This window comes from Scyliorhinus torazame, chromosome 20 (genome assembly GCF_047496885.1).
Source record: "Scyliorhinus torazame isolate Kashiwa2021f chromosome 20, sScyTor2.1, whole genome shotgun sequence".
Taxonomy (NCBI): Eukaryota; Metazoa; Chordata; class Chondrichthyes; order Carcharhiniformes; family Scyliorhinidae; genus Scyliorhinus; species Scyliorhinus torazame.
The window spans coordinates 1880008-1907981 of record NC_092726.1 but is presented as its reverse complement, the minus strand read 5'-3'; the positions used below and the strand labels follow the sequence as shown (position 1 = coordinate 1907981).

General features: G+C 49.9%; 1 protein-coding gene across 3 annotated transcripts; it reads right to left on the bottom strand.

Moving 5' to 3' along the window:
• On the bottom strand, nucleotides 1–27974 carry LOC140396813 (erlin-2-like). 3 transcript variants are annotated; one of them, XM_072485567.1, is made up of 12 exons: nucleotides 27906–27974; nucleotides 25441–25557; nucleotides 21671–21752; nucleotides 20148–20194; nucleotides 12077–12138; nucleotides 11287–11412; nucleotides 11102–11175; nucleotides 10774–10832; nucleotides 6307–6398; nucleotides 3574–3663; nucleotides 3147–3226; nucleotides 1–1256 (listed from the first exon to the last, which is right to left on the bottom strand). In XM_072485567.1, the coding sequence occupies exons 2-12, from the start codon at nucleotides 25545–25547 to the stop codon at nucleotides 1074–1076; spliced, it is 1002 nt and encodes a 333-aa protein (XP_072341668.1). In that variant the 5' UTR covers nucleotides 25548–25557; nucleotides 27906–27974; the 3' UTR covers nucleotides 1–1073. The 3 variants fall into 3 exon arrangements, with proteins under 3 accessions (XP_072341668.1, XP_072341667.1, XP_072341669.1); XM_072485566.1 differs by lacking the exon at nucleotides 27906–27974 and adding an exon at nucleotides 27607–27814; XM_072485568.1 differs by lacking the exon at nucleotides 27906–27974 and adding an exon at nucleotides 27281–27582.

The window sequence follows — 27974 nt, the reverse complement described above, 5'->3', positions numbered from 1 at the left end:
CTCTCTCACACACACTCTCTCACACACACACTCTCTCACACACACACTCTCTCACACACACTCTCTCACACACACACTCTCTCACACACACACTCTCTCACACACACACTCTCTCACACACACACTCTCTCACACACACACTCTCTCACACACACTCTCTCACACACACACTCTCTCACACACACACTCTCTCACACACACACTCTCACACACACACACTCACACACACACACTCTCACACACACACACTCTCACACACACACTCTCACACACACACTCTCTCACACACACTCTCTCACACACACACTCTCTCACACACACACTCTCTCACACACACACTCTCTCACACACACACTCTCTCACACACACACTCTCTCACACACACACTCTCTCACACACACACTCTCTCACACACACACTCTCTCACACACACACTCTCTCACACACACACTCTCTCACACACACACACTCTCACACACACACTCTCTCACACACACACTCTCTCACACACACACTCTCTCTCGCTCACATGCACTCACTCTCTCTTACGCACTCTCTCTCACATACGCACGTTCTCACACACTATCTCTCTCTCACATACACACTCTCTCTCGCACACACGCTCTCTCTTGCTCTCTCACACACACTCACTCGCTCTCTCACACACACTCACTCGCTCTCTCACACACACTCACTCCACACACACTAACTGAACCTGAGAGAGGAGACATTTTTGTTCACAGTTTTGGCTGCAGCCGTGGTCTGCAGTTACACTGCCCAGAGGGTGGCATTCACTCCTGGAGGGACTTTAGTGGGTTCCGTAATCTCATGAGTTACGTTACCACCTTTGATGGGTGATGTACATTCCAAACAGCAGAGGTAAGTGGCAGTATAACTGCAGTTAAAGGAAGCAAAGGAGCTCAGATTAAGGGACAAAATGAGCTCTAAAGAAAACAAAGTAAGAGGGTGATGTCCTTTCTGAAGCACCTGGGTACTATTAGAGCTAGTTCACAGTGGTTTCTACCAAGCTGGACTCACTGTCCATCCCATCATCACAGCTTACGCTCAAACTCCTACAGGTTGCTGTCAATCTCGGGTGACGAGTGTCCTTCGCCTGACGTCTTGCCCACTGCGCCGGGTGTAATGGTGCTCAAGTCCAGGAACATTTTGGGGATGTCCTTCCCAAAGTAGATCTTGCTGTTGGAGGCGATTGCTCGGTACTTCAGCAGCTGCAGATACTCTGGGCTCAACTTCAGCTGCAAGGGGGTGAGCAAAACAAAATGACAACATCAAATGTCAGGGCGGCATCTACAAAAAGAGCTACAGCAGCGTACGCACCCTCCGCACGTTCCAACAACTGCCCTGCATTTTGAAAAGGGTATGGAAGGGCTGAAATACAAGCAAACTGGACTCACTGTCACTGCTACAGGGAAGGCAGAGAGGTGACACGATTGCTGCTTTGACGTTCTAGATAATGTCACCACCGTGATCTGTCTTACCTGATCCACCCCAATAAAAGCAGGGCTGCGCCTGGAAAATCACAAACCCTCTGGGTTAATCTACCCGACCGGATTTGTATTCAAATGCACATCTCTTTTTGGAATGTCGATTTTGGATTTTGATATGTGGCTTAGGAAGGACAGGTGATTTGGATCCACGATTCCTCAAGCTCTCCTTTACAGGGAGCTTTCCCTCCCTCGGGCACGATCTGCCAGCGCGTTGCACCCTCGCCCGATCGCAACACACCCGGTAGATCCCGGGAGAGGCCTCCCGCGGGATTCCCAAGCCCCACGGGGTGTCGGAATCCGAATCCTGCCCAAATGGCACAGGCCTATGTTGGCTTTGAACCTACTTCGGCGAGTTCACCCGATATCTACCGGCCGCCCGGGATCTACAACCTCTCAAGGGAGCTGGCAGCTGGGCAGCGATCAGCGCTGGTCCACACAAACATGGACCAGGCAGAACGGCACCCAGGGGAGTCACTCGGGACATCGGTGGCCCCTGGGTGGTCAGGGTCAGGGCAGGCTGGCTCCCAGGCCCTTCCCCTGGAAAGCAGGCACCTTGGCACTGCTGCCCTGGCACTGCCAAGAGTTAGTGCCCGAGGGGGGCAATGCCCATGAAGAGAGGGTGAAGGGGGGTATTGGAGGTGGGAGGGGTGCAGGGAAGGCGAGGAGGGGCCTCTGGAGGTTGCCGTGTGGGGTTCCTGTAGGGAGGGGGGTCCCAGGGACATTGGGGGGGGGGGCCCACCAAGGGGATGTGTGGCAGGGGGTGACACTTCCCTTGGGTGGGGATTGTGGGGGACCCACAAGTTTACTCCGCGATGGGGACACCCTTTAAAAGTGGCGGCCCGATCTCAGAGTTCAACCGAGTGTGGACGAAACTGGTGAGATACTGCCCAGGGCCCAAATAAGTGACTGAGTGACATTGAAAAGCGGCGGGGAATTCACCGGCAGATCCAACGGGAAACCCCCTGAAAAACACGACACAAATTAATCTGTTCCCGTGAAATTCCGCCCCAGATGTCTGGGTCTGTTGCAAACCCATTGCTTTGATTGGTCAATGACTCGATTATTATTGGACGATCCATCAACCAGGAGGGAAACGGTGAACTCGATGGAACTAATTATTTCTCTAAAAATGCCCACCATTAATAATAATAATCTTTATTGTCACAAGTAGGCTTACATTAACACTGCAATGAAGTTACTGTGAAAATCCCCTAGTCGCCACATTCCGGCGCCTGTTCGGGTACACTGAGGGAGAATTCAGAATGTCCAATCCACCTAACAAGCACGTCTTTCGGGACTTGTGGGAGGAAACCGGAGCCCCCGGAGGAAACCCACGCAGACACGGGGAGAACGTGCAGACTCCGCACAGACAGTGACCCAAGCCGGGAATCGAACCCAGGGTCTGATGCTGTGAAGCAACAGTGCTAACCACTGTGCTACTATGTCGCCCCAGCAATACGACCACATGAAACAGGCGTCATGACAGGGAGTGCATGCGACCAGCACGAGGATCGAACCAGTGACTTGGCGTTATTAACGCCACGCACTAACCAGCTACCACCTAAATGGGGCAAAACAATTATTGCTTTAGCTGCGCAGCCTGGACTTCATCGGATTGGAGTTGGAAGAATCTCTCACCCGGTTCGATTCAGCGACGCGTTGAGCGGTGTAAAAATCTGCATCTGCTCGAGCTTTCTCCCGAGCCACAAACACACCATCTATAGGAGAGCGACACACAGAAAGAGGACGGAGAGAGAGAGAGTGGGTGTTAATTACAACCATGCTTTATAAATATGTACATGTAGGTTTAACTCTACTCCCTCTGCTGGCTTTGATCCCTTATGACACCAACTCTTGGCCCCCCTCCTGCTCTCTGCCCTTGTTCCCCGGCTCCATCAAAGTGGCTGGAGGGAACAGCAATGAGGAAATCAAGCAAACCTTCAGGGGAACTCTGCTGCACAATGCGGCAATCAGGCGATGTGATGCCTCCAAAGGCAAATATCTGTTCAATATTACCAGGCTGCAACTACTCTTTCAGGGAAGCTCAGGAGAAATATTAACTCACCTTCAATCTCTGAAATCCTCTTCTCGGTTTCCTTCTCCATGACCATCTGCGCAAATTTAATCTCTGCCACTTGTGCGACTTTCTCTGCTTCTGCAATATGCCAAGAGGTCCCATTACAGCCTCAAGACCTCCTTAAAGCAACATTCAAACCTGCACATTTACACCAACATTCAGCTAAACGGCAAAACCATTTAATGCAAGTTTGGACAGGAGGAAGTGAGGGGAATGAAGTCACAAGTAAATCTTTACAGAGCAATAAAATCAAAGCAAAAAACTACAATGCTGGAAATGCGAAATCCAGACAGAAAATGCTGGACGATCTGAGCCGGCCTGGCAGCGTGTGGAGAGACAAACAGACGCAACGTTTCCAGTCTGTATGACTAGTTCAAATTTGCAAAACAACAGTGAAGACGACAAATGGTGCGTTGGCCTTCAGAGCGAGAGGATTCGAGTACAGGAATAGGGATGTTTTACTGCAATTGTATAGGGCATTGGGGAGGCCACACCTGGGGTATTGTGTGTAGTATTGGTGTCCTTATCTGAGGAAGGATGTTCTTGCTATGGAGGGAATGCAGCGAAGGACCAGGCTGATTCCTGGGGTGGCGGGACTGTCATATGAGGAGAGATTGAATCGGTTCGGATTGTTCTCGCTGGAGTTCAGAAGAATGGGGGGGGATCTCTCATAGAAACCGATAAAATTCTCACAGGACTGGACAGGGTAGATGCAGGAAGGACGTTCCCCATGGTGGGGGGTGTCCAGGACCAGGGGTCACAGTCTGAGGATACGGGGGAGACCATTTAGGACAGAGAGGAGGAGAAATGTCTTCACCCAGAGAGTGGTCGGCCGGTGGAATCTGTTACCACAGGAAGCAGTTGAAACCAAATCACTATGTTTTCAGGGAGCAGGTAGATATGGCACTTGGGGTGAAGGGGATCAAAGGATATGGGGGTAAAGCGGGATTAGGCTATCGAGTTGGATGATCAGCCATGATCAGAATGAATGGCGGGTCAGGCTCGAAGGGCCGAATGGCCTCCTCCTGTTCCTATTTTCAGTATTTCTAAACACATCAGGATACACATGAAACAGACATAATACGAGGACGCGAGCAGTGTTTTTCAAACTTTTTGCCAACCTTCGCGACCCACGCCACATATGTTTCCTTTTGGTTTCCTTTAACGCGATTGGGGAGCCTGCTTGGTCCTCACGATCTCACTCCAATCAGGTTCCAAGGAGAGGGCAACGTGCACATCGGGTGCAGACTTCAGCCGGTTCCTTTGTGCCATCTTCACCTTTCAGAGAATGAAAAATCCAACCTCGCACATGCAGGTCGTCGTGAAGGGCAATAGCAACAAAATGCTTGTTTTACTCAGCACTTGATACGCCTGGGAGACGCTGCTCCAGAATGCTGACAGTCTCTCAGCCTCGCGGTGTGTTACGGTGCAGTAACAGATCAGGCGCAGCAGTCCAGTCTCCTCTCAAAAAAGAAAATGCTGGAAAATCTCAGCAGGTCTGGCAGCATCTGTAGGGAGAGAAAAGAGCGAACGTTTCAAGTCCAGATGACCCTATGTATCTGGGACTCGAAACGTTAGCTCATTTCTCTCCCTACAGATGCTGCCAGACCTGCTGAGATTTTCCAGCATTTTCTCTTTGGTTTCAGATTCCAGCATCCACAGTAATTTATTGATAGTTCAGTCTCCTCATTTGGAGTCAGCTGTAAGTTCATAACTGACTCTGGCATCTCAAACCCAAAGAGATTATTCGCCCACCTCTTCTCTTTCAAAATCTGAAACTTGTCCTCTGGAAAGTAGTGGGCCCATCCCTAATTGCCCTCGAGAAGGTGGTGGTGAGCCACCTTCTGGAACCGCTGCCGTCCCTGTGGTATAGGTACACCCACAGTGCTGTTAGGGAGGGAGTTCCAGGATTTTGACCCAGCGACAGTGAAGGAATGACTGATTTATTTCCAAGTCAGGGTGGTGAGTGACTGGGAGGGGAACCTCCAAGTGGTGGCGTTCCCATCTGTCTTCTTAGTGGCCAATCAAGTGGGGCTGCTTTGTCCTGGATGGTGTTGAGCTCTGGAAGTGTTGTTAGAGCTGCACTCACCCAGGGAAGTGGAGGAGTCGCTGTAGTTGTAAAGACTCTTTTTACATAGACTCTATCGACTGTTTGCTGTGATGTGCTGTTGAATACTCAGTGGATTTTTTGCTGTGGCATAGTCTTTATATAGACTCTGTTTGTTGTGAGATGTTGGCCAAATGGACTGTTTCTTGTAGTGTTAAGTTTAAATAGACTCTGTTTGTTGTTTGCTGTGATGTGCTGTTTAAATGCACTTCACTTTGAGGCACATTAGGTCTCCAACTCAATGGGCTGTCATATCGGTGCTAAAAGCGACTCCTTTGTTCAATGCATTCCCTCTCTGATATCTAAACCCTTCTACACAGTGAACAAGTTCCTTGGGGTCCTTCACATGCTTGAAAACCTCAAAAGCTCCACAGAAAAAGGTGACAAGTTCCTTAACCTTCTCACGATTGATTGCATAATTGAATGGCGGAGCAGACTCGATGGGCCGAGTGGCCTAATTCTGCTCCTTTGTCTTAGGGATTCCCAAGAGCTGCTAGCAGGAATGATTTGCAACAGAATCATTGCGAGACATTCGGTCCATGAAGAATTGTAAAGTCAGACTGTGATGAAAAAGGATGAAGTGTAAAGGGGAGATTTACTGATTGGGAACTGACCTATCAGTGCTTTCTTGCGCTCAGTCTCCGCTTCCTTCTCCACCACTTTCTGTTTCTGAGCCGCAATCAGTAACTTTGTCTTTTCACTCTCCCTGCAGAGGAACGAAGGAGAAGCTACAATTATCAGCTGCACTCTGCACCAACCAATCTGAACATCAAAGGGGTATCACACTACAGGCTGTGCACCTCCAATTGCACATTGGAATGATTAATAAAACAGATGATTCCCAGTTGAATTCTATAGGAAATATATGGACTTGCTGGCCCCGCTACTGATGAGAACCTTTAATGAGGCTAGGGAAAGGGGGCAGCTGCCCCCGACTATGTCAGAGGCAACGATATCGCTCCTCCTAAAGAAGGAAAAGGACCCGCTGCAATGCGGGTCATACAGGCCCATTTCCCTCCTGAATGTGGATGCTAAGATTCTGGCCAAGGTAATGGCAATGAGGATAGAGGAATGTGTCCCGGGGGTGGTCCATGAGGACCAAACTGGGTTTGTGAAGGGGAGACAGCTAAGTACAAATATACGGAGGCTGCTAGGGGTAATGATGATGCCCCCACCAGAGGGGGAAGCGGAGATAGTGGTGGCGATGGATGCTGAGAAAGCATTTGATAGAGTGGAGTGGGATTATTTGTGGGAGGTGTTGAGGAGATTTGGCTTTGGGGACGGGTATATCAGGTGGGTACAGTTGCTGTATAGGGTCCCGATGGCGAGCGTGGTTACGAATGGACGGGGGTCTATTTTCGGCTCCATAGAGGGACGAGGCAGGGATGTCCTCTGTCCCCGTTATTGTTTGCACTGGCGATTGAACCCCTGGCCATGGCACTGAGGGGTTCCAGGAAGTGGAGGGGAGTACTTAGGGGGGGGGGGGGGGGGGGGGGAGAACACCGGGTATCTCTATATGCGGACGATTTGTTGCTATATGTGGCGGACCCGGCGGAGGGGATGCCAGAGATAATGCGGATACTTGGGGAGTTTGGGGATTTTTCAGGGTATAAACTGAACATGGGGAAATGTGAGTTATTTGTGGTGCATCCGGGGGAGCAGAGCAGAGAGATAGAGGATTTACCGTTGAGGAAGGTAACAAGGGACTTCCGGTACCTGGGGATCCAGATAGCCAAGAATTGGGGTACATTACACAGGCTTAATTTAACACGGTTGGTGGAACAGATGGAGGAGGATTTCAAGATATGGGACATGGTGTCCCTGTCATTGGCAGGTAGGGTGCAGGCGGTTAAAATGGTGGTCCTCCCGAGATTCCATTTTGTGTTCCAGTGCCTCCCGGTGGTGATCACGAAGGCTTTTTTCAAAAGAATTGAGAAGACCATTATGAGTTGTGTGGGGGCTGGGAAGACCCCGAGAGTGAGGCGGGAATTCTTGCAGCGTAGTAGGGACAGGGGGGGCTGGCACTACCGAGCCTAAGTGAGTACTACTGGGCCGCCAATGTTTCAATGGTGTGTAAGTGGATGGGAGAAGGGGAGGGAGCGGCGTGAAAGAGATTGGAGAGGGCGTCCTGCAGGGGGACTAGCCTACAAGCAATGGTGACGGCGCCGTTGCCGTTCTCACCAAAGAAATACACCACAAGCCCGGTGGTGGTGGCTACATTGAAAATTTGGGGGCAGTGGAGACGGCATGGGGAAGGACGGGAGCTTCGGTGCGGTCCCCGATAAGAAACAATCATAGGTTCGTTCCGGGGAGAATGGATGGGGGATTTGGAGCATGGCAAAGAGCTGGGGTAGTACAACTAAGAGATCTATTTATAGATGGGACGTTTGCGAGTCTGGGAGCGCTGACGGAGAAATATGGGTTGCCCCAAGGGAATGCATTTCTGTATATGCAACTGAGGGCTTTTGCGAGGCAACAGGTGAGGGAATTCCCGCAGCTCCCGACACAAGAGGTGCAGGACAGAGTGATCTCAGAGACATGGGTGGGGGACGGTAAGGTGGCGGACATATACAGGGAGATGAGGGACGAGGGGGAGATCATGGTAGATGAGCTGAAAGGGAAATGGGAAGAAGAACTGCGGGAGGAGATTGAGGAGGGGCTGTGGGCTGATGCCCTACGCAGGGTAAACTCATCGTCCTCGTGTGCCAGGCTAAGCTTGATACAATTTAAGGTGCTACACAGGGCGCATATGACTGGAGCACGGCTTAGTAAAGTTTTGGGGATAGAGGATAGGTGTGCGAGATGCTCGAGAGGCCCAGCGAATCACACCCACATGTTCTGGTCATGCCCGGCACTACAGGGGTTCTGGGTGGGGGTGGGAAAGGTGCTTTCGAAGGTGGTGGGGGTCCGGGTCGAACCAAGCTGGGAGTTGGCTATATTCGGGGTTGCAGAAGAGCCGGGAGTGCAGGAGGCGAGAGAGGCTGACGTGTTGGCCTTTGCGTCCCTTGTAGCCCGGCGCAGGATATTGTTAATGTGGAAGGAAGCCAAACCCCCGGGTGTGGAGACCTGGATAAACGACATGGCAGGATTTATAAAGTTAGAACGGATTAAGTTCGTGTTAAGGGGTTCGGCTCAAGGGTTCACCAGGCGTTGGCAACCGTTCGTCGACTACCTCACAGAAAGATAGAGGGAATGGAAAAGAAGTAGACAACAGCAGCAACCCGGGGGGGGGCGGGGGGGGGGGGGGGGGGGGGGGGGGGGGGGCGGGGGGGAGGAATCGGACGGACTCTCAAGGATGTTATTGTATATGTATAGGTATTTGGTATATGTAATTGTATATTGGATTGTTGGATTGTATTTTTGGAGAGTATTTATTTTGGACAAGGCAGTTGCCATTTAGTTTTGTTTTTGTTTTTGTTTATATATTACTTATTTATTTGTTTAAAACTGGCCACGGCTATTTATATTGCTTTATTGTTGTGTAAAAGAAACACTACGTATTGTTATGTTTGGCCAAAAATCTTGAATAAAATATATTTTTTTAAAATAAATAAATAAAACAGATAAGAATTCTAATAGAAATGTTATCCGTGTGCACTATATAGATTGACGGCTGGGATAGTCCAGGTGCCCAAGATGATAAAGGGATTCAAGATCTCAGCAGTACCTTCATACCTTTACAGGGGCGGCACGGTAGCACAGTGGTTAGCTCTGTTGCGTCACAGCACCGAGCTCCCAGGTTCAATTCCTGGCTTGGGTCACTATCAGTGCGGAGTCTGCACGCTCTCCCCGTGTCTGCGTGGGTTTCCTCCGGGTGCTCCGGTTTCCTCCCACAGGTCCCGAAAGACATGCTGTTAGGTGAATTGGACATTCTGAATTCTCCCTCTGTGTACCCGAACAGGCGCCGGAGTGTGGCGACTAGGGGCTTTTCACAGTAACTTCATTGCAGTGTTAATGTAATCCCACTTGTGACAATAAAGATTATATAAAGAAAATATCATAGATGAACTACTTCCTGTGCTCAAGCGTCAAGAACGAGAGGATATAAACTTACGGGAGATGGTGGCAGAGTTGTAACATGAACGGAAATCCCACCACAGGCATCTCATTCGTAGTGATCCTTAAACTTCTCGATTGTCACACAAATCCATCCGGTTCACCAATGTCCTTCAGAGAAGGAAATCTACCATCCTTACCTGGTCTGGCCTACACGTGACTGCAGATCCACGGCAAACGTGGCTGACTCTCGCCCTCTGAAATGGCCGAGCGAGACACTGAGCTGGGAGCCGCCCATCATCTACTCGAGACCAACTTGGGGTGAGCAATAAATGCTGGCCTTAGCGGTGAGGCACGGAGCCCAAGAACCAATATGTAGAAACAGAGAGAGAGCTTGGCCATTGAGCGGTTAATTCGCTTCTTCCCAGAAGAGGCAGGAGGTATCTGGGACCCTCTTCCCCAAGCTGACAAGGCTGATGGACAATTTGAAAACGCTTTGGTGTACATCAAGAGATGCTCACGCTGGGAAATGTTTCAAAACTGAACATAAATCCCCTAAACGACTGGAGTACGTTAGTGAGTGCGTGCCTCTGTTACTGGAGATGGCCAAGTGGGTAAACAGCTCCGAGCCAGGAAGTCGCCCTCCTGAGACTTGAGAGTGTAACTTATGCTGACACTATCTGGTATGGTGCTGTCTTTCAAGTGAAGCAATAAACCTGACCCTTTCAGTTTGGGCATTAAGTATTTCATTGCGTGAAGAGGAGCAGGAAACTTCTCCCTGGTGCCCAGGCCGGTATTTATCCTCTGACCAACAGTTAACAGATCATCCGACCATTTACCAGACTGGTGTTTTGTGGGCCCTTGCTGTGACATTTCTTGCATTACAGCTGTGACTACACTTCAAAAATAGATGACCGGCTGCAAACATTCAGTCTCCGTCAAGGCCCAATGCTGGGGCTAGTTGGACATCTTGCCTGAAGAGGGCCAGGATGAGCTTTTGTAAAATCCAGACGCATTCTCTGAGCTACACCAATGAGTAAAGTCAAAACGAATTTCTAACTTTGTGTGGCGTTCCCAAAACTCACATCAATTCGTAGTTCCTCCGGATGGTTTCGGGAATGTTCGGCTTGGTTACACGCACTGCCTGTGGAGACACAGGAAACGAGAGTTAGGAGAATACCAGAAGCTTCTAGTGGCAGGGCTGCTCCTGTTGAGAGTGGTAAGGGCTGTGATATTGGGATAGCTGCTCTCAAAAGGGGAGCCCAATCCAGACCGCAGATCCTGATTTGATGCAAGGTACGAAAGAGCCAATTTGTTAAAGCTCCTCACACAAGCGGCCTCTGATTTCCGATAACACTGAACCGGACTCTGTACACTGCCCATAGCAGTGTTCATTAGTGAAGAGAAACTCACATGGATAATCAGGCCGGGAGCCATGCCTGTTAAATCTTGTTGTAGTGCCAGCTTCAGGTCTTCGTCTATCCGATCTGACAAGACAAGAAAGTGGGATTACCCTCGGTAATAACTGTACCCGCTGCCCACCCTCACCCCAATTGCTTCAACATCCTCCTCCATCAACATCAGCCGACACCTCTTACCAAACAGTTCAATGTAGACTTCCTGTAGAGTGTGCACACTGCAGAACTGGTTCAGCTCGTGATGGATCTTGTTGAAGATCAACGTCTTGTCGTAGTCTGCTGTGTAGTTCTTCACAATGTCATACACTGAGGACAATAATTTAAACAGAGGTGAATATCCAACTCCATCACTTTGAGGAGGATGCACCAATCGCCCTCGCACATCCATCACCGATAGATCGAGACTCCAGAGGTACTGCGGCGGAGGCCAGGGAGGTTCACTGGGACCACCCCAGAATGGGGAGAAGATAACTAACAGGAGAGATGGCCGATCAAAAGTTCGGTCAAACACAGTGGCAGAGTTCAGTGACTGCCTGAACAGGAGGAGAAACAGAGAGGCGGGGAGGAGTACGGAGCTTGAAGCGTAGGATGCCAATGATGGAGCAGTGAGGTTTTGGAGCAATGCAGATATCTCGGGGGTTGTAGGGCTCGAGGAAATTACAGGGATAGAGAAGGGGGAGGCCATGGAGAAATCTGTAAAGAAGGATGGGAAGTTTGAATTCAGGACCTGTCGGTCTGCAAGTCAACATAAGTCAGCGAGCTGTGCGAACGGGGCTCGGTGTGGCTTCGGGCACGGGTATGGGATTTATGATTGTGTTGAAGTTTATGGAGGGTATAGGCTGGGAGGCTGGTAAGGATACCATTGGTATCGTCAGGTGTGGAGATGACAAAGACACGGGATGAGCTTTTCCGCAGCCCACGGGAGGAGACAGGGGTTGTGGCGCTGATACAGGTTTGGCGAGCTTCTTACCTGCACTTGGAATGAGGAAGTTTACCACTTCAATTCGATCAAAGTAGATCATTACACCGCCACTGGCAGAGAAAGAGAGGAAGGGGGAAGATTAGTGCCACTGCAATTCGGTTTGTGATCTGACCCTGATTTCCGACTGGAGAGACTTCCGCTTGTGAGACTCTGAGCCCCCAGCAGAAGATGCTGCACTGAGAACCAACATGCTGAAAGGTCAGAGTGTTGAAGGCTCCTCTGCAACTTTTAGCAACATAAACCAGAGTGACATTGGACTGTGCAGACACAGGAATGGAACCCTCCATCCCCAGTGTTCCCACATGGTGTGTAGTTGACACCACTTGCAGCACAACTCCAAGAAGGTTGCCCCAGGTTTAAAACACACACGCGTGCACTTTAAAACGGCCTGGAGCTAAGTGAACGGTCAATGCTGAGTAAAACAGCTTCGCCATGAAGACAGAGGCTCCCAGGAACGAAATCCAGATTCTTATATGTGACTTTACTGAGCCACACTGCCCCGTCACCAACAATTACACATTAACAATGGACTAGAGCATTGGAAACCATGAAACTCAACACTGTACAACAGGAGCCTGCGAGAACTCAGGCTGAAATACATCAATGGGATTTATTCACATTCTGAGTGATTACACAGAAGCAGCAAGTCCTGATAGCACACAAAACTTTGGAAATGATAAAGATGGAAATGAATGGAAAGTGCTCCTTCTCGTTAACATAGAACATAGAACATAGAAAATACAGCACAGAACAGGCCCTTCGGCCCACGATGTTGTGCCGAACCTTTGTCCTAGATTAATCAGATTATCATTGAATTTACAGTGCAGAAGGAGGCCATTCGGCCCTTCGAGTCTGCACCGGCCCTCGGAAAGAGCACCCCACCCAAACTCAACACCTTCACCCAACACCAAGGGCAATTTGGACATTAAGGGCAATTTATCATTGGCCAATTCACCTAACCCGCACATCTTTGGATTGTGGGAGGAAACCGGAGCACCCGGAGGAAACCCACGCAGACACGGGGAGGACGTGCAGACTCCGCACAGTCAGTGACCCAAGCCGGAATCGAACCTGGGACCCTGGAGCTGTGAAGCAATTGTGCTATCCACAATGCTACCGTGCTGCCCTTGAGAACAAATAAATCTACACTATATCATTTAACCGTAATCCATGTACCTATCCAATAGCTGCTTGAAGGTCCCTAATGTTTCCGACTCAACTACTTCCACAGGCAGTGCATTCCATGCCCCCACTACTCTCTGGGTAAAGAACCTACCTCTGATATCCCTCCTATATCTTCCACCTTTCACCTTAAATTTATGTCCCCTTGTAATGGTTTGTTCCACCCGGGGGAAAAGTCTCTGACTGTCTACTCTATCTATTCCCCTGATCATCTTATAAACCTCTATCAAGTCGCCCCTCATCCTTCTCCGTTCTAATGAGAAAAGGCCTAGCACCCTCAACCTTTCCTCGTAAGACCTACTCTCCATTCCAGGCAACATCCTGGTAAATCTTCTTTGCACCTTTTCCAAAGCTTCCACATCCTTCCTAAAATGAGGCGACCAGAACTGTACACAGTACTCCAAATGTGGCCTTACCAAAGTTTTGTACAGCTGCATCATCACCTCACGGCTCTTAAATTCAATCCCTCTGTTAATGAACGCGAGCACACCATAGGCCTTCTTCACAGCTCTATCCACTTGAGTGGCAACTTTCAAAGATGTATGAACATAGACCCCCAAGGTCTCTCTGCTCCTCCACATTGCCAAGAACTCTACCGTTAACCCTGTATTCCGCATTCATATTTGTCCTTCCAAAATGGACAACCTCACACTTTTCAGGGTTAAACTCCATCTCCCACTTCTCAGCCCAGCTCTGCATCCTATCTATGTCTCTTTGCAGCCGACAACAGCCCTCCTTACTATCCACAACTCCACCAATCTTCGTATCGTCTGCAAATTTACTGACCCACCCTTCAACTCCCTCATCCAAGTCATTAATGAAAATCACAAACAGCAGAGGACCCAGAACTGATCCCTGCGGTACGCCACTGGTAACTGGGATCCAGGCTGAATAATTGCCATCCACCACCACTCTCTGACTTCTATCGGTTAGCCAGTTCGTTATCCAACTGGCCAAATTCCCCACTATCCCATGCCTCCTTACTTTCTGCATAAGCCTATCATGGGGCACTTTATCAAATGCCTTACTAAAATCCATGTACACTACATCCACTGCTTTACCTTCATCCACATGCTTGGTCACCTCCTCAAAGAATTCAATAAGATTTGTAAGGCAAGACCTACCCCATACAAATCCGTGCTGACTATCCCTAATCAAGCAGTGTCTTTCCAGATGCTCAGAAATCCTATCCTTCAGTACTCTTTCCATTACTTTGCCTACCACCGAAGTAAGACTAACTGGCCTGTAATTCCCAGGGTTATCCCTAGTCCCTTTTTTGAACAGGGGCACGACATTCGCCACTCTCCAATCCCCTGGTACCACCCCTGTTGACAGTGAGGACGAAAAGATCATTGCCAACGGCTCTGCAATTTCATCTCTTGCTTCACATAGAATCCTTGGATAAATCCCGTCAGGCCCGGGGGACTTGTCTATCCTCAGGTTTTTCAAAATGCCCAACACATCTTCCTTCCTAACAAGTATTTCCTCGAGCTTACCAATCTGTTTCACACTGTCCTCTCCAACAATATCGCCCCTCTCATTTGTAAATACAGAAGAAAAGTACTCGTTCAAGACCTCTCCTATCTCTTCAGACTCAATACACAATCTCCCGCTACTGTCCTTGATCGGACCTACCCTCGCTCTAGTCATTCTCATATTTCTCACATATGTGTAAAAGGCCTTGGGGTTTTCCTTGATCCTACCCGCCAAAGATTGTTCATGCCCTCTCTTAGCTCTCCTAATCCCTTTCTTCAGTTCCCTCCTGGCTATCTTGTATCCCTCCAATGCCCTGTCTGAACCTTGTTTCCTCAGCCTTGCATAAGTCACCTTTTTCCTCTTAACAAGACATTCAACCTCTCTTGTCAACCATGGTTCCCTCACTCGACCATCTCTTCCCTGCCTGACAGGGACATACATATCAAGGACACGTAGCACCTGTTCCTTGAACAAGTTCCACATTTCACTTGTGTCCTTCCCTGCCAGCCTATGCTCCCAACTTATGCACTTCAATTCTTGTCTGACAACATCGTATTTACCCTTCCCCCAATTGTAAACCTTGCCCTGTTGCACGTACCTATCCCTCGCCATTACTAAAGTGAAAGTCACAGAATTGTGGTCACTATCTCCAAAATGCTCCCCCACTAACAAATCTATCACTTGCCCTGGCTCATTACCCAGTACTAAATCCAATATTGCCCCTCCTCTGGTCGGACAATCTACATACTGCGTTAGAAAAGCTTCCTGGACACACTGCACAAACACCACCCCATCCAAACTATTTGATCTAAAGAGTTTCCACTCAATATTTGGGAAGTTAAAGTCACCCATGACTACTACCCTATGATTTCTGCACCTTTCCAAAATCTGTTTCCCAATCTGTTCCTCCACATCTCTGCTACTATTGGGGGGCCTATAGAAAACTCCTAACAAGGTGACTGCTCCTTTCCTATTTCTGACTTCAACCCATACTACCTCAGTAGGCTGATACTCCTCGAACTGCCTTTCTGCAGCTGTTATACTATCTCTAATTAATAATGCCACCCCCCCCACCTCTTTTACCACCCTCCCTAATCTTATTGAAACATCTATAACCAGGGACCTCCAACAACCATTTCTGCCCCTCTTCTATCCAAGTTTCCGTGATGGCCACCACATCATAGTCCCAAGTACCGATCCATGCCTTAAGTTCACCCACCTTATTCCTGATGCTTCTTGCGTTGAAGTATACACACTTCAACCCCTCTCCGTGCCTGCAAGTACTCTCCTTTGTCAGTGTTCCCTTCCCCACTGCCTCATTACACGCTTTGGCGTCCTGAATATCGGCTACCTTAGTTGCTGGACTACAAATCCGGTTCCCATTCCCCTGCCAAATTAGTTTAAACCCTCCCGAAGAGTATTAGAAAACCTCCCTCCCAGGATATTGGTGCCCCTCTGGTTCAGATGCAACCCGTCCTGCTTGTACAGGTCCCACCTTCCCCAGAATGCGCTCCAATTATCCAAATACCTGAAGCCCTCCCTCCTACACCATTCCTGCAGCCACGTGTTCAACTGCACTCTCTCCCTATTCCTAGCCTCGCTATCACGTGGCACCGGCAACAAACCAGAGATGACAACTCTGTTTGTCCTGGCTTTTAACTTCCAGCCTAACTCCCTAAACTTGTTTATTACCTCTACACCCCTTTTCCTACCTATGTCGTTGGTACCAATGTGCACCACGACTTCTGGCTGCTCACCATCCCCCTTAAGGATCCTGAAGACACGATCCGAGACATCCCTGGCCCTGGCAGCCGGGAGGCAACATACCTTCCGGGAGTCTCGCTCGCGACCACAGAATCTCCTATCTATTCCCCTAACCATTGAATCTCCTACAACTATTGCTTTTCTATTCTCCCCCCTTCCCTTCTGAGCCCCAGAGCCAGACTCAGTGCCAGAGAACTGGCCGCTAGGGCCTTCCCCCGGTAGGTCATCCCCCCCAACAGCATCCAAAACGGTATACTTGTTTTGAAGGGGAACGGCCACGAGGGATCCCTGCACTGTCTGCCTGTTTGTTTTTTTCCCCCTGACTGTAACCCAGCTATTCTTGTCCTGTACCTTGGGTGTGGTTACCTCCTTGTAACTCTTCTCAATCACCCCCTCTGCCTCCCGGATGATCCGAAGTTCATCCAGCTTCAGCTCCAGTTCCCTAACACGGTCTTTGAGGAGCTGAAGTTGGGTGCACTTCCCGCAGGTATAGTCAGTGGGGACACCAGTGGTATCCCTCACCACCCACATCCTACAGGAGGAGCATGTAACTGGCCTAGCCTCCATCCCCTCTTACCTGACAGAATATAGCTGCCCTGTGGACTAACTAGATCTCCGCCCTCCGACCCTGCTCCCAGTCAGCTACACTTTCTGTAAACTCCTGGCTCTCTTCGCACTCTTTGCGGAAATGTCGGAAACAAAACGAAAGGAGCACCTTACTCCCTCCTCACCTAACTCCCTCGGTCACCAAACTCTCACTATCGCACTCAAATGCACCAAATTCAGCACTCAGTGCAAAACAGTTACCCCAAGGAGCAGTAGTGTTTTGGTTTTTGTTTTAAATAATATTTTATTGAGGTATTTGAAAATTTTTATAACAGTGACATCAACATGGTAAAATAAACATTCCCCCCCCCCCCCCCCAGCCCAATCTTCACACAGCGCCCCCCCCTTCGGACTGCTGCTTCAACCGACATTTTAATTTTCCCCGAGAAAGTCGAGGAACGGCTGCCACCTCCGGGAGATCCCCAACATTGACCCTCTTAAGGGGAACTTTATTTTCTCGAGACTGAGAAACCCAGCCATGTCACTAACCCAGGTCTGTACACTCGGGGCTTCGAGTCCCTCCACATTAACAAGATCCATATCTGGGCTACCAGGGAGGCAAAGGCCAAGACATCGGCCTCTTTCGCCCCCTGAACTCCCGGATCTTCCGACACTCCAAAGATCGCTACCTCCAGACTCGGCACCACCCGTGTTTTTAGCACCGTGGACATTGCCTGAGCGAAACCCTGCCAAAACCCTCTAAGCTTTGGGCATGCCCAAAACATGTGGACATGATTTGCTGGGCTTCCCGCGCACCTCGCACACCTGTCCTCCACCCCGAAAAACTTGCTCATCCTAGTCGCTGTCATGTATACCCGGTGGACTACCTTAAATTGTATCAGGCTAAGCCTGGCGCAGGATGAGGAGGCATTAACCCTGCTTAGGGCATCCACCCTTAAACCCGCCTCTATCTCTCCTCCTAGCTCATCCGCCCACTTGCCCTTCAGCTCCTCCACCGGGGTTTCCTCCACCTCCGAAAGCTCCTGGTAAATATCCGATACCTTCCCCTCTCCCACCCAGGTACTGGAAACTACTCTATCCTGTATCCCCCATAGCGGCAGCAGCGGAAAGGCCGGCACCTGTTTTCTCAGGAAGTCTCACACCTGCAGATACCTAAAACCATTCCCTGCTGGAAATTTAAATTTATCCTCCAGTCTATAAATAGATCCCCCATCCTTCTAATTCCTGCCCTTTGCCAACTCCGGAACCCACCATCTAGCCCATCCGGAACAAACCTGTGTTATTATAAATCAGGGTCCAAATCGATGCTCCCTCCACTCTCTCCTCTCTCCTCCATTGCCCCCGGATCCTCAGAGCCGCCACTACCACCGGACTTGTGGAGTATCGGGCCGGCAAGAACGGCAGAGGTGCTGTTATTAGTGCTCCCAAACTAGTGTCTTTGCATAACGCCGCCTCCATCCGCTCCCGTGCCGACCCCTCCCCCACTACCCAATCATGGCTATATTAGCCACCCAGTAGTAATTGCAGAAGTTCGGCAGCGCCAACCCACCCTCCCCCGACTGCGCTCCAGCAACTCTTTCTTCACTCGCGGAGTTTCACTCGCCCACACAAAGCCCAAAATAATCTTATTCACCCGCTTGAAAAAGGCCTTAGGAATGAAGATGGGGAGGCACTGAAAAACAAACAGAAATCTGGGGAGGACCGTCATTTTCACGGTCTGTACCCTCCCCGCCAGTGATAGCGGGAGCATGTCCCATCTCTTAAAGTCCCCTTCCATTTGTTCTACCAGCCGGGATAGGTTTAACTTGTGTAGTGCCTCCCATTCCCGGGCCACCTGGATTCCCAGATATCGAAAGCTCTTCCCTACCATTCTAAGCAGCAGCTCTCCCAGTCTCTTCTCCTGTCCTCTTGCCTGGGTCGCAAACATCTCGCTTTTCCCCATGTTCAATTTATACCCCGAAAAACTGCCAAATTCCCCCACGGTTCGCATTACTTCCCCCATCCCCTCCAACGGGTCCGCAATGTACAAGAGCAGGTCATCTGCGTAAAGCGAGACCCAGTGCTCCCCCCCCCCCCCCCCCCCCCCCCAAAACCAGCCCTTTCCAGTTCCTAGAGGCTCTTAACGCCATGGCCAATGGCTCTATGGCCAGAGCAAACAGTAACGGGGAGAGGGGGCACCCTTGCCTCATCCCTTAGTGTAGTTCAAAATACCCCGACCTCAGCCGGTTCGTACGCACACTCGCTACTGGTGCCTGATAGAGCAACCGCACCCAGTCAATAAAGCCCTCGCCAAACCCAAACCTTCCCAGTGCCTCCCACAGGTAATTCCACTCCACCCGATGAAAAGCCTTCTCCGCATCCACCACTACCACCACTTCCGCCTCCTCTCCTTCTGAGGGCATCATAATAACATTTAAAAGCCTTCAAACATTGGCCACGAGTTGCCTGCCCTTTACAAATACCATCTGGTCTTCCCCTATCACCCCTGGGACACAGTCCTCTATCCTTGTGGCCAGTATCTTAGCCAGCAGTTTGGCATCCACATTCAATAGAGAAATCGGTCTGTATGACCCTCATTGCTCCAGATCCTTCTCCCGTTTCAGGATCAATGAAATCGAGGCCTGTGACATTGTTGGGGGGAGGACTCCCTTCTCTCTTGCTTCGTTAAATGTCCTCACCAGCAGTGGGCTCAATATCTCTGAAAACTTCTTATAGAATTCCACCGGGTAGCCGTCAGGCCCCAGGGCCTTGCCCGACTGCATGCCCTCCCAGCCCCTTGATTATTTCCTCAATCTCAATTGGGGCTCCCAGCCCCTCCACCAGGTCCTCCTCCACCCTCGGGAACCTCAACTGATGCAGAAATTGCCTCCTCCCCTCCACCCCAGCCTGGGGTTCCGACTCATATAACTTATTGTAAAAGTCCTTAAACACCTCGTTCACCCCCTCCAGGACAGTATTACCGTCTCTACTCTTTACTTTACCTATCTCCCTGGCCGCCTCTCTTTTCCTGAGCTGGTGCGCAAAGCAGTAGTGTTAAGAAGGAGGTATCAAGTGCATAACACCCACTTACCTTGTGCCACAAGGGACATTTTTTACTTCATCTGTTTGCACAGTATTCTGAAAAACAAACGGTGATATTAAAACCTGAATCCCCATGGGAAAAGGAGAGAGCAAGTTGATCACTGGATACATAGGGCATGAAACAACCTGAATGTCTTTAATCCAGTGTTGGGAAACATATCTTCAAGAACTGTATTTTTTTTTTAAATTTGGAAGGACATTGCATTATTTGGACACTTGGACTTTTTAAAATAAAGATCATAAATTCGCTGGGGGGGGGAAACATGCCTTTTCCAGGAATTTACCTCGCCTGCATGGCAATTGAGGGTGAGACTTTTTGCTTATTTGAACAGTCATGGTTTCAATGGCTGGAATGCAAATTGTTTCAATCCAGAGGCTGTGATGATGTGCTGGAAATCACACGAGGAAGCTGAAGTTTTCAACTTCCTTTTTTTTTTAAAACTCAGTTGGAAATAACCCTAGGAGAAAAGCTGGCCAGCTTACTCGCCTTGAACCCCATGACATACAATTTGATTATCAGGTACCCAGCTCGAAATCCTCATCGAAGTGGAATTTGCCTGTCTTTGGAAACCTGGAAACCCGAGGGGCTGAGATGAGAGGGGGATCCCAAAGATCGATTGCCTCTATTCTCCACCACGCTAAAGCTCCATTGGTGAGCGCTTCCAAACATCTACTGGGACTAGCGTTCTGTCTTCATAAGGGAACACCCAGTCAACGGCGTCAAAACCCTGCGAACTTTATACTCTCCAGAAAATCTGCCAATCTCGGCACAGTCACTATTTGTTTCGGTGAGCATTTTAAGGGGTTAGATAGTTAAGGCTTTCAGATTACAAATTGTCTATGTGCCAGTTTTTGCAACTTGTTTTAAAAAGATTCTTTTCACAATAAATCAATCATTCAGAGTTTATTGAAAGAAGCTTTGCTGAAGTCTCTTCGGTAAACAATTGGTCATTTTGGTGAGTCAAGGAAACATTTATATTAATAGTGCCCCCTGCAGTTTGGTGGGGTTAAATCAACTGTGTGCCTCCCATCCCGGTGGTAATATCAGACAATCCCTGTCAGCATCCGACACGCCAACAAACTCAATATGCTCGACCAGCCCTGGAGATGGCGCAGCGATTTATCACAATGCTCCTGGGGTTGAGGGGCTTCAATTATGTGGATCTCCTTGGCGCAGTGAAGATGGAGGGGAGGTCAAACAGAGGTGATAGCAATAGTAAGGCTTTTGACAGTGAACCGGGGGAAACTATTTCCACTGGCAGTGAGGTCAGTAACCAGAGGGCACAGACTTTATAAAATTAACAACCATCGGTGAGAGGAGGGGAATTTTATACACACAGCGAGTTGTGATCGGAAGAGGTGGAAGCAGATTCAATGGGAACTTTAAATATTTGAAAAGGAAAAATTTGATTTTAGCCAGGGCACGAGGGAGCTGAGAGTTTTGATGCAATGCTGCAGACTTGTAGTGGAGCTTAGCGTGATTCAAAAGTTCTACATTCCTAAAGGACCCACCTGTACTGCTTTGAAGGTGGTGATAAAGGGAAGCATCAGATGGAATCCTGGACCGCTTGTTGCCTTTAATAATGCACCACCCCTATGAAGCAATTCAACGGGTCAATTAGAGAGCAGGCGGTAAGCTGTGTCATTCTGTGGAACTCATACAAAAATATTAGTGAAGAACTTCTTTTCCAAAACTCAAAGGCAGCCTCAATGTCTCACTGCAGCTCTCCCTTCTTACATTAACCTCACCTACATCACTGAAGCAATTTTAACCCCCCTCCCCCTCTCTGGAGAAAGTGGGGAAAGAAAATGGAGGAAGGTATGTGAGAGCGCAGAGGGTAGAGAAGGTTTAAATGACAAAGCGGTGAGGGCGCAAGGAGGGGTCATGGGACAAATAAAGAAAAAGCGGAGACCCGAGCTGTAAATGGAAAGGTGGAACAACCACAATTGGGAAAGGTCCGGGTGGGAGCCGGGTGGAATATTCGAATAACTGGAAGCTCAGGTTTACACTGGGAGACTGAGCGACAGAGTGGCCACCCAGCCTGAGGTTGGTCTCCCCCAAAGAGCACACTATGAACAGAAAACTGACAATTAAATCACAGCTTGGCCTGGAAGTGTTTGATATGCTGGACAGCGAACAGGGGAGGGGAAGGGGGTTCATATGCAGCAAGATAGGCAGCAACATTCAGGCTTGGGGCGATGTGACAAGTCACATTCGGGCTACACAAGTTCCAGGCAACGGCCACATTCCAAGAGAGAATCAAATCATCGCCCAATGACATTCAATAGCATTCCCATCGCAGAATCCCCCACTTTCAACATCCTGGGGCTTACCACTGACCACAAACTGGGCCCAGCCATATAAACACTGCGGCTACCAGAGCAGGTCAGAGGCTGGGAATCCTACAGCGAGTAACTCACCTCCTGACCCCCCAAAGCCTGTCCACCATCTACACAAGTCAGGAGTGTGAGGGAATACTCTCCACTTGCCTGTCAGGACGCTCGACACCAGGACAGAGCAGCCCTGCTTGATTGGCACCCCATCCACCACCTTCAACTTCATTTTTTAAAAATCCAGAGTTTAGGTATATGCAGGTGCACAGGAGAATGGAGGACGTTTCCCCAGTTACCAGAGTGCACGTTGTTGGGAGCATCTGCTGCTACTGGACAATATGGGGGAGGGGATTGGGGTGTTGGGGGAGCAGGGCTTAGGCACAGGGGGTGAGGGTAAAGCCTAAGTGGGAGGAGCAGTTGGGGAGGGAAATGTGAGGATGGGTGACATCAGCCTCCTCTTGCGCGAGGTGGAGCTTGATTCAGTTCAAGGTGGTGCACTGGGTACACATGACTCAGGCGAGGATGAGTGGGTTCTTCTAGGGGATGCCAAAGTGTGAGAAGTGAGGGCGGGGGTCGGTGATACATGCTCACATGTTCTGGGGCTGCGAGAAGTTGGAGAGATTTTGGGAGGCAGTGTTCCGGACGTTGTCCAGGAGAGTGGGGGCGGAGGAGCCGGAGCTGCTGGAGGGGAAGGGGGCCGATGTTGTGGCCTTTGCCTCTCTGATTGCCCAGCGAAGGATCCTGTTGGGCAGCACGGTAGCACAGCAGTTAGCTCTGTCGGTTCACAGCTCCAGGGTCCCGGGTTCGATTCCAAACTTGGGTCACTGTCTGTGCGGAGTCTGCACGTTCTCCCCGTGTCTGCGTGGGTTTCCTCCGGGTGCTCCGGTTTCCTCCCACAAGTCCCGAAAGACGCACTGTTAGGTGAATCGGACATTCTGAATTCTCCCTCTGTGTACCCGAAGAGGCGCCGGAATGTGACGACTGGGGGATTTTCACAGTAACTTCACTGCAGTGTTCATGTAAGCCTACTTGTGACAATAATAAAGAATTAATATTATTATTATTGTTGAATTTGAGGTCAGATACGCCACCGTGGGTGGCGGCCTGACTGGTGGATTTGTAGTACTGTACCCGACTGGAGAAAATTAAGTTTCAGTTGAGGGGGTCAGAAGAGGGTTTCGAGGAGCTATGGAGGCCGTTCATAACTTAATTTGAGGAGCTGTTTGTCGCGGGGTGGGTTTTAAAGGGAGAACACTGTACAAACTGATGATTCTGCTTTGATGGACTGTGTAATTTGTTGATGTCGTGTTTGTTTGGAATGTAATATCTTTTTTTTAAAAAAGAAAATTGGAAGCAAAATCCACGAGCAGCTGTGGTTAGCACAGCTGCCTCAGGGCGCCGAGGTCCCAGGTTCGATCCCAGCTCTGGGTCACTGTCCGTGTGGAGTTTGCACATTCTCCGTGTCTGCGTGGGTCTCACCCCCACAACCCAAAGATGTGCCGGGTGGGTGGATTGGCCACGCTAAATTACCCCGTAATTGGAAAACATGAATTGGGTACTCTAAATTTTAAAAAAAAGAAGCAAAATTCATAGAATTTTCCACTTTAGTTATCAGAAAGCTAGAGACAGTCATTCACGCCGGAGAAAGTTATGAGGAAGGCAATTGGAGTTGAACAAGAATATTCCACATATCACACACAAAGGCAGGATAGCTGGGAGCCACTCTGCCTCTGATAACACCTTCCATCACAGGAAATGAATGATGATCTTATTCATTTAAAAAACATTTTTAAGAGTATCAAATTGTTTTCCCCCCAATTAAGGGGCAATTTAGCGTGGCCAATCCACCTACCCTGCACATCTTTGGGTTGTGGGGGTGAAACCCACGCAGACACGGGGAGAATGTGCAAACTCCACACGGACAGTGACCCAGAGCCGGGATCGAACCCGGGTCCTCGGCGGCGTGAGGTAGCAGTGCTAACCATTGCGCCACCGTGCTGCCCTTGATGTTATTCAATGTGGCCTTTCACATTGCTGCTTTGCATTTGTTGTACAGGTTCAGTCCAGTAAGAATTCTTGGGTCTTTCTAAGGCCCGTCATGAAATCACATTTTTACGGTGCAGAAGGTCAATCAGCCCATCTTGTCAGCACCATGGCTCAGGCCTTTCCCCCCACACCCCTGCATACTGGTTCTATTCAAATAACCATCTGTATTGAATGCCCCCACCACACCTCCAGGCCCCAACCACTCGCTGCGTGGAAACGTTTATACCCACATCACATTTGCTACTTTTGCAAATCACTTGAAATCTGCGGCTCTCTTGTTCTCAATCCTTTGACAAGTGCAAAACGTTTCTCCCCATCAGCCTGTCCAACCCCATGATTGTGAACGTCTCTATCAAATGCCCTCTCAGCCTCCTTCTCTCCAAGGAGAACAGTCCCAATCTCTCCTCTATCCTCGGGAAGAGTCTGTCCTCGTAACTGACGTTTCCATCCCTGGAACCATCCTTCTGTACTTCTCCTGCACTCTCTCCAATGTGTTCACATCCTTCCTAGTGCGGCGCCCAGAACGGTGTACAATATTCCAGCTGACGTCTAACTCGTGTCTTGTATAAGTTCAACATAACCTCCTTGCTCTTGCAACCTAAGCCTCTATCATAAAGGCCAGAATATTATCTGCTTTATTAACTGCTCACTCCATCTGTCCTGTCACCTCAGTGATCTATGCACAGGTACACCCAGGTCCCGCTGCTCCTGCACACCTTTACAACTGTATATCTGATTTTATGTTGTCTTTCCAGGTGCCTCCGCTTTGTGTTTCTCTTTCACTCACCAACACGCTGCACACTTGCTCTACTTTTGTCCAACTGAATTTGTGACTCAACATGCGTGTGCCCCTACGGAGCTGGAGCATTCAGTCTGTAACGGGGGGGCAGATAGAAGCTCACCTGTAGTAAACGGCGATGTGACCCTCTTCAACTTTGTGCACAGAGGAGAAGATCATGGCAACCAGGATGGCAGCAGCAACTGCCACGACCGAGCTAAGCTGCACCATCTCCAGCAATCTGCAGAATAGCAGAGGACAGCATCACATTGAGTCTACAGCAGAGAAACAGGTCATGCAGCCCAAAGGGTCAGAGCTAGTCATCATGAGGGTCAGAGCTAGTCATCATGCTGCTCAGAAGCCACCCAATTGGTCTATCCTTCTCTCATGTTTATTTAATTCCCCTTCAGTGTATCTATACGATTCACCCCAACCACTCCTTGCAGTAGCAAATGCCACATTCCCAGCACTCTCTGTAGAAAGAAGCCTTGCCTGAATGAAATTAAATGAAAATCGCTTATTGTCACGAGTAGGCTTCAAATGAAGTTACTGTGAAAAGCCCCTAGTCGCCACATTCCGGCACCTGTTCAGGGAGGCTGGTACGGGAATTGAACCGTGCTGCTGGCCTGCCTTGGTCTGCTTTCAAAGCCAGCGATTTAGCCTTGTGCCTGGTCAGATTCGTTGATATTGTCCTTATATTTATGTCCCCAGTTTCTGACGAGCACAAGTTTCTCCTGAATGTCAAACCCTTTCATAGTTTTAAAACTCCTCAGCATCCCCTTCTAGAGGAAAGAGCGGGTATCACCTCTAATCGTTACCAATCTGTTTGCAACTCCTCCAGCACCACAACACCGGGGAGATAGGGACACCAGAGACGGCATTCTCTGCTCACCGACGCCAAAATCACATTTGGCAATCGGCCGTAGAATCAAAGTTCCTGACCAAATCGGGAGCAGCGCCGCTTTCGTGATGCTCCGCTCCCTCCAAAGCGCTGTACTCTGCGGGTTCGCCACATGACGTATCGACGGCCTCAGTACATAGCCGGAGTCCCAAACCCCGATACTCCGCCGCCGACTGGCCAGGTTCCCGACGGCGTGGGTCTCTCCCGTCGGGAATTCGGCGTGGTGGCTGCGGACTCAGTCCAGCGCCGCCAGTCGGGGGACAGCCAATCTGCGGGCAGGGGGGACTTTACCAGGCGCACTGTGGGGGGGGGGGGGGGGGGGGGGGTGATCTGAGGCGCTGTTTCGCAGGCTGGGTCGGCGCGGCAGGCCGCCGCCGTGCACAGGCATGGCCACGGCAATTCTCTGGGCCGTATCAGCAGCTCGAGCTAGGTGCTCTATGCTGCCGGCATTCTAGCCCCCTGCCAAACAGAGGATTGGTGGCCGTTTTGCGCTGAATTTTCAGGCGTAAAACGCCACCATGAGGACATAGTCCCAGAATCAGAGAATCCAGGCCCAGAACTGGGTGCTGAACTGCAATGCACTGCAAGTGCTGGCCAGCCCAGCTTCAACACAAGTCTTAACATTATCCCTTTGCCTTTGGATTCTATTTTTCTATCGATTCCTCCTTTCCATTTTGAGGAGCATGTTCATGTTTATCATTACTTTCAGTGATTTGTGTATCCAAGAATGTAAGAATGAGGAGCAGGAATAGGCCATTCAGCCCCTCAAGCCCGCTCCGTCTCACAATACGATCATGGCTGATCTCATCTCGGCCTCAACTCAACCGTCCTGCCCGTTCTCCTTAACCCTTCAACCCATTAACGATTAAAAATCTGTCTAACTCCTCCTTAAATGTACTCAATGTCCCAGCATGCACCGCACTCCGGGGGTAGCGAATTCCACAGATTCACAACCCTTTGGGAGAAGTAATTCCTCATTTGTTTAAAATCCTAAAACTATGACCGCTCGTTCTGGAATGCCCCACAAGAGGAAGCATCTGCTCCACGTCTACTTTATCCGTACCTTTTATTATCTTATGTCCCTCGATTAGTTCTCCCCTCATTCTTCAGAACTCCAGAGTATCGGCCTCTCTGGAATCAATCTAGTGAACCTCCTCTGAACTGCCTCCAATACAACTACATCCCTCCTCAAATAAGGGGACCAAAGGGGCTTTTCACAGTAACTTCATTGAAGCCAACTTGTGACAATAAGCGATTATTATTAAAGTGTACACAATACTCCCGGGGCGGTCTCACCACTGCCTTGTACAGTTGCAGCAACACTTCTCTACTTTTATACTTTGTTCCTTTAGCTAGAAAGGGCAAAATTCCATCTGCCTTCCTTATTACCTGCTGCACCTGCAGACTAACTTTCGATTCATGCACTCGGACACCCAGATCCCTCTCACCCCTCCCCAGCCCTCCCACTCCTTGCCCCCCCCCCCCCCCCCCGGATGGTGTTTGTTGCTGTGGGGGAGGGGTCGGAGCGCACAGCACGATCCCAGGGCAGCACTCAGCTGAGAGCCGCCTTGACCTCAGGACCCCGGAGGGGGAGGGCCCAGTCCCTGCCCCGCTCAGCCCCCGCCGGGCTGGACCCCCGGCCCCCGCGCCAGACCCTCTCTCCCCCTCCCCGGTCCCGGAGCTCTCACCAGATCCGCGGCGGCGGCGGCTGATGACGTCACTGCAGCGCGACCGCAGCGACTCCGGAAACAGCGGCG